Genomic DNA, 6,175 nt, shown 5'->3' with positions numbered 1-6,175 from the left:
CCTCTGAGGTATGCTAGTCTCGCGAGTTTGTTTTTAGGAGCAAAGGAAGCAAAGTTTCCTTACTTTAGCAAAGGAAAACCAGTCTCCTCTTGGTTTATATCGAAATCCTCCGACATTTTTTTTTGCAAATCCTCGGTTTGTATACTTCTAATTCATGACTGACGTTTTGTTTTGTTCTCTCTCCGCATTCGTCACTAATCACACAACGCCGACATGCTACGACATCCGCCAGAAATGCTTCAGTGTATGTCAGCAGAAGTGAAAGAAAAGTGTTTATTACGTTTGAAATATGGATATTTTTCTTACAAAAACACATGGATTCGCTACAGGGGCCTTTATTATCCCCCGGAGCCGTCTGCGGCACATTTTATTATGAATGTGCAAGCTTTATTTGACGACTTGAGGACTGCAACACCCGCTGACTGCAATGATAGAGCTTAGAATAGCCAGGACAATTTTTAATATAACTCCGACTGGATTCGTCTGAAAGAAGAACGTCATATACACCTAGGATGCTTCGAGGGTAAGTAAAACACAAGCTAATTTTCATTTTTGGGTGAACTAACCCTTTAACTTAGTGATTGCTATCGGGATGTGAAGAGACTTTCAACCAGCATAACAAAAAATGTTTGTGAAGCAACTCACAAACCCTGCCTTTAATGTTTTCAAAAGAAGTCTCTTATGCTCATCAAGGCTGCATTTATTTGATCAAAATTACACTAAAAAGGCAATATTGTGAAATATTATTATAATTTAAAATAATTTTTTTTTATTTAAACATGTTAAAATGTAGTTTATCTTCAGCATCCATTACTTCAGTCTTCAGTGTCACATGATCCTTCAGAAATCAATATGCTGATTTGCTTATTTGCTGATTTGCTTGATGTTACTCTAACTGACCTTTGAATGATAGTGTATGTTTTGTTTAAGTTGTTAATTACATTGTCTACATTCTCCTCAGCTCGTATGTGTTCCTTTGAGCTGGCGTGTGTCTATGGTGCTCATCGTGCTGGGCAACACCGTAGTGTCTGTCTTCATCGAGGTAAGTAGGGACGTACCAGCGTTTTGTTTTGTTCTCTCTCCGCATTCGTCACTAATCACACAACGCCGACATGCTACGACATCCGCCAGAAATGCTTCAGTGTATGTCAGCAGAAGTGAAAGAAAAGTGTTTATTACGTTTGAAATATGGATATTTTTCTTACAAAAACACATGGATTCGCTACAGGGGCCTTTATTATCCCCCGGAGCCGTCTGCGGCACATTTTATTATGAATGTGCAAGCTTTATTTGACGACTTGAGGACTGCAACACCCGCTGACTGCAATGATAGAGCTTAGAATAGCCAGGACAATTTTTAATATAACTCCGACTGGATTCGTCTGAAAGAAGAACGTCATATACACCTAGGATGCTTCGAGGGTAAGTAAAACACAAGCTAATTTTCATTTTTGGGTGAACTAACCCTTTAACTTAGTGATTGCTATCGGGATGTGAAGAGACTTTCAACCAGCATAACAAAAAATGTTTGTGAAGCAACTCACAAACCCTGCCTTTAATGTTTTCAAAAGAAGTCTCTTATGCTCATCAAGGCTGCATTTATTTGATCAAAATTACACTAAAAAGGCAATATTGTGAAATATTATTATAATTTAAAATAATTTTTTTTTATTTAAACATGTTAAAATGTAGTTTATCTTCAGCATCCATTACTTCAGTCTTCAGTGTCACATGATCCTTCAGAAATCATTTTAATATGCTGATTTGCTACTCAAGAAACATTATTGTCAATGTTGAAAACAGTTGTGCTGCTCAATATTTTTGTAGAAACCATGATACATAATTTTCAGGATTCTTTGATGAGTAGAAAGTTCAAAAGAACCATTTATTTGATGGGTGAAGTAGGTTCGATAGACATAGAGGTGGAAGAACATTTAAAGCCTTAAAGGTTAGCAGGAGTACCTTAAAATGAATACGTGATGCAACAAGTAACCAGTGAAGATCATGGAGAAGGGAAGTTATGTGAGCACTATGTCTAGTCAAGGTGAGCATTTTGTACATACTGTAGCTTTTAATGTTTCTTTTTTTAAATTCGTCCTTAAATAAAAGTATTCATTTCTTTAAAAAAAATCTTACTGACCAAAATCTTTTGATTAGTAGTGTAGGTATTACTTTATAATAACTTTACTTAACATTAATACATATTTTTACATTATATAGACAAATCCATTACTAAAAGCTCTTTGTTAGCTGCATGCATTATAAAGAACCATCTCTTGGTTTTTCAGTTTCCAGGCAAAATACTGAATGTATGCGGGGCCCAGCAGGGTAAAGACGTGTATAATGTGCCCTCCTCGTCCCATAGCCCAGGATAATGTTCATGAATGTCCCCTGTGATGAAATGCCCAGGCATTTTGCCATAGATTTGCATTTGGTAGCTGGTCTCCATTACAAGTATTTGTCTATTAAAGCAGCACTATGTAACTTTTTCTGTGTTCAAAATTTGCAAAATGTATATAATGAGCGAGTACATCATGAATTCATCTTCCAAACCACGTTTTTGTCTTATTCCGAATCACTACGGTACACTTATAAGTACTTATATTTGGACTATTATAGCCTGGTCGGGTCGTCACCGCTGCGGAGTAACACATACCTGCGTGAATCGCCATAAACATAAACTTAGAGAAGTAGCTCTGGTTGGAATGTTCTTCCGCAGAATGTGTACAGTTCTGTTTATTAACCGCTAGAGTGCCAAAAGTTTGTTGAGATAGTGAATTGGTGGGTTTTTGTTAAATGTGAGCCAAAATCAACACAATTAAAAGAACCAAAGACTTAAACTACTTCAGTCTGTGTGCATTGAATTTATTTAATACACGAGTTTCACAATTTGAGTTGAATTACTGAAATAAATTAACTTTTCCACGACATTCTAATTTATTGAGATGCACCTGTAGTGCTGCTTTAAAGATAGCACTCATATTTCTATCTGTGACACCTTTGGGAGTCCTACATACTGTAACAGCCAGTATTAATTTATATCTTAGTCCGGTCAGCAGTGCAATTCCGTTTGAGAAAGCTTTATGACAGGAAGCCATATTAATGCCAACATGCCTCCCTGTTGACCAAGTGCTAGATTTGTGTGTGTGTGTACGGTTTGTATTCTCCATGTTCATGAATTTCTCCACAGGGATCAATAAAGTTCATGTAACAATTCTCTTATTGTGTTGACTATGGTTTCCTTCACAGCAGGCCATTGTCAGTGTCCTTATCATTTCAGTTAGCCTCAACCTCACAATTCCAGCCTTTATCGGGTTTCAGTTTTTAATCAATCCTAATATGTTTTTCTCTTACAGAATTCAGAGAACATAAAAGTTACGACTTCTGCAGGCACAGTCACTTGTAAAGCTGTCATTGTTGCGTGTCCTTCTCACTTGGCAGGTTAGTGCACGTACACATGAGTCTATGTGAATCACATGGTTCATACAAAACAATCTGTCGCACTGACCCCAAAACAGCCGTCAATCATGTGCCCCCTATAGTGCACTTCCTCCTGGAGTACCGCCATCCTGGCTGCAAGTTTGGCTGCCACGTTTTGTTTAACAGATAGTGCGGTGAAGTCTGTTGCGCGGAGTCTGGCGAGGACACTTTTAATGTGACGGTCTAAGGACAGCTCTGAATTACGCAGAGTGCCTGAACTGCCTCCGTCCTTCTGGCTCTAAATCAGAATCCACGGATGGCAAGCTGACAGGTGACGAGAATTCTTAAAAACTGGAGACACTGTTAAGATTAGACAGCCGTCCAAAATGCATTCAGCGATTAAATAACGAAGGCAGCGTGCCTTGAAGTCAACCTTCTGGCTCATTTTCTCCTGTTAAAAACCTGAAAATTTTGAATAGTTTCACTGGATAGTTGAAGCATCACACAAGCTGTACTTTTTGAGTAAACGTACATACACACACACACACACACACACATGCATATGCATATTACATTCAACATTTTTTGTCAATTCCTCAAACAACGCTACTATATAACTTCAAAAGACTTGGGATATAGCGGAACAATTCATATGGACCACTTTTACGGTACTTTTTTCATACTTTCATACTTATGAGCTTGGCAATTGTATTCACCATCCACTTTAATTGAATGGAAAAGCTGCTTAAGGACTGTGTTTTATGAATAAAATAAAGTACTGGGAACTGCATGAGGGTGAGATCATGATAACAAAATTAAATTTTTGGGGTGAACTGTTCCAAGAAGGCTTGTTTTCAGAAAATGTCTTAAATATAGTTTATTTAAAGGTGCCATAGAATGCATTGATACAATATTTTAAACTGTTCACTGATATCTACATAGAAGGTATGCCCATGATCTGCCATTTTCGCTATTATCCTCGCTTGTTTCTTCACAATACCTGCAGAACTTCCGATGATTCGGCTGACAGCTGGCATAGAACCGTATATGCAAATGTTGGGGGCGTAACTATTAGTGATCCCGACTGTAACGTCACAGTCGGTGTTATGTTCTGATTCGCCTGTTTTTCAGTGGTCTTTTGCATTCTCGAGATTTACATAAATAGGATAAAACAATGGTGTTTGAGGCTCAAGGTATGTCATTTCCATGTACAGAACTGTTATTATTCAACTATGCCAAGGTAAATACAGTTTTCCATTCTATGGCACCTTTAAATTAGTGTAAGTGTTGTAATTTTTTGTAAATATTAATATTTATTATTATTAATAATAATAGCATTGAATTAATATTATTGGGCAAACTGTTCCAAGAAAACTTGTTTTCAGAAAATGTCTTAAATGTAGTCGATTTAGTGTAAGTGTTATAATATTTTGTAAATATAAAATATGAATATGTATGATTATGAATAATAATATATTACATTAATATATATTATAGATTTGGGTGAACGATTCCTTTGTGGCTTGTTTTCAGAACATTTCTTAACTATAGTTGATTTAAATTAATGTAAGTGTAGTAATATTTTGTCAGTATTAATAATTTTCATTAAGAATAATAATATTAAATTCATATATTATAGGTTTGGGTAAACTATTCATTGAAGTCTTGTTTTCAGAAAATGTCTTAAATATAGTTGATTTACATTAGTGTTACTATTGTAATATTTTGTAAATTGTAATATTTATTATCACTAATAATATTGTATTCATATATTATAGGTTTCGGTTAACTATTTCTTTGGGTACTGTTTTCAGAAAATGTCTTAAATATAGTTTTTAATTCCAGTTTTTAACTGCTGTCTGTGATGTACAAACTAATCCACTTAGGGAACTGAACACCTACAAGTTTTGTAATGGCAACTGACTCACTCACTCGAGTGTTAGAGTGTCCCGCTGCGTGTCGTCTTGTCATCTGGGCTGATGGAGACCAATGTTTTAACCTCCCATCCATCTATCTTTTATAATGAGTGAAGTCACTCCCCCACCACCTCCATTTCAATGATTAATGAACTGCTTGACTTGATAGCTCTTTATTGTGCATGCCAGGTAATAGAAGACTTCTGTTCATGGCAGCCCACAAGAGCTGCGTCTCACTGTATATGCTCAATATTGAGTTTCATATTATATTCAATTTTTAAAGAAACAGTTCACCTAAAAATTTTAATCGTTACTTTATCGTAACTCATTTGTTGTTATTTTGTTTTCACAAAACACAAATGTTTTTGCCATTCAAGCTCTAAACAAGTATCATAATAGTGGTCGTGCTCTATATTCCAAGTATACTTTTTATTTATGTATTTAATTTTTCTTTTAGAGCCCCTGGTCACCATGAATCATCACTATATGTAATGATTTTTTGTTTTGTGACCAAAGAATTTTTTTTATTGCATTTCAAACATTGATTTTAAGATTTTACAATGATTTTAAGTCTAATTATCTGTTTCACAGATAAAAAAATAACAGCATACAGGTTTGAAATGACATAAGGGTGAATAAACAATGACCGAATATTAAAATGCCACTATTATGCCATTTTTAAGGTTCCTAATATTGTTTTGGGAGTCTCCTACAATAGGTTTAGATGCATGCAAAGTCAAAAAATGCTTTTGTTTTCGCCAAATATGCATTTAATATCACCTCATTTTCCAACGATTCTCAAATGATTCGTTCAAAGCAGTTCTAAGATTCAGTCTCTC

At 35.5% G+C, this 6,175-nt stretch overlaps 1 protein-coding gene across 1 annotated transcript in view; it reads left to right on the top strand.

Moving 5' to 3' along the window:
• LOC107720686 (amine oxidase [flavin-containing] A-like) overlaps positions 1–6,175 on the top strand; it is a 48,777-nt gene that overhangs the window by 10,931 nt on the left and 31,671 nt on the right. Inside the window, exon 7 of the mRNA XM_016528484.1 lies at positions 3,357–3,441. Within this exon, the coding sequence (XP_016383970.1) occupies positions 3,357–3,441 (85 nt within the window). The remainder of the gene's footprint in view (positions 1–3,356; positions 3,442–6,175) is intronic.

This window comes from Sinocyclocheilus rhinocerous, unplaced genomic scaffold (assembly GCF_001515625.1).
Source record: "Sinocyclocheilus rhinocerous isolate Xijiao unplaced genomic scaffold, SAMN03320098_v1.1 scaffold132, whole genome shotgun sequence".
In the NCBI taxonomy this organism is placed as follows: domain Eukaryota; kingdom Metazoa; phylum Chordata; class Actinopteri; order Cypriniformes; family Cyprinidae; genus Sinocyclocheilus; species Sinocyclocheilus rhinocerous.
Note: the sequence above shows the minus strand (reverse complement) of the source record. Positions and strands in the feature narration are given on the sequence as shown.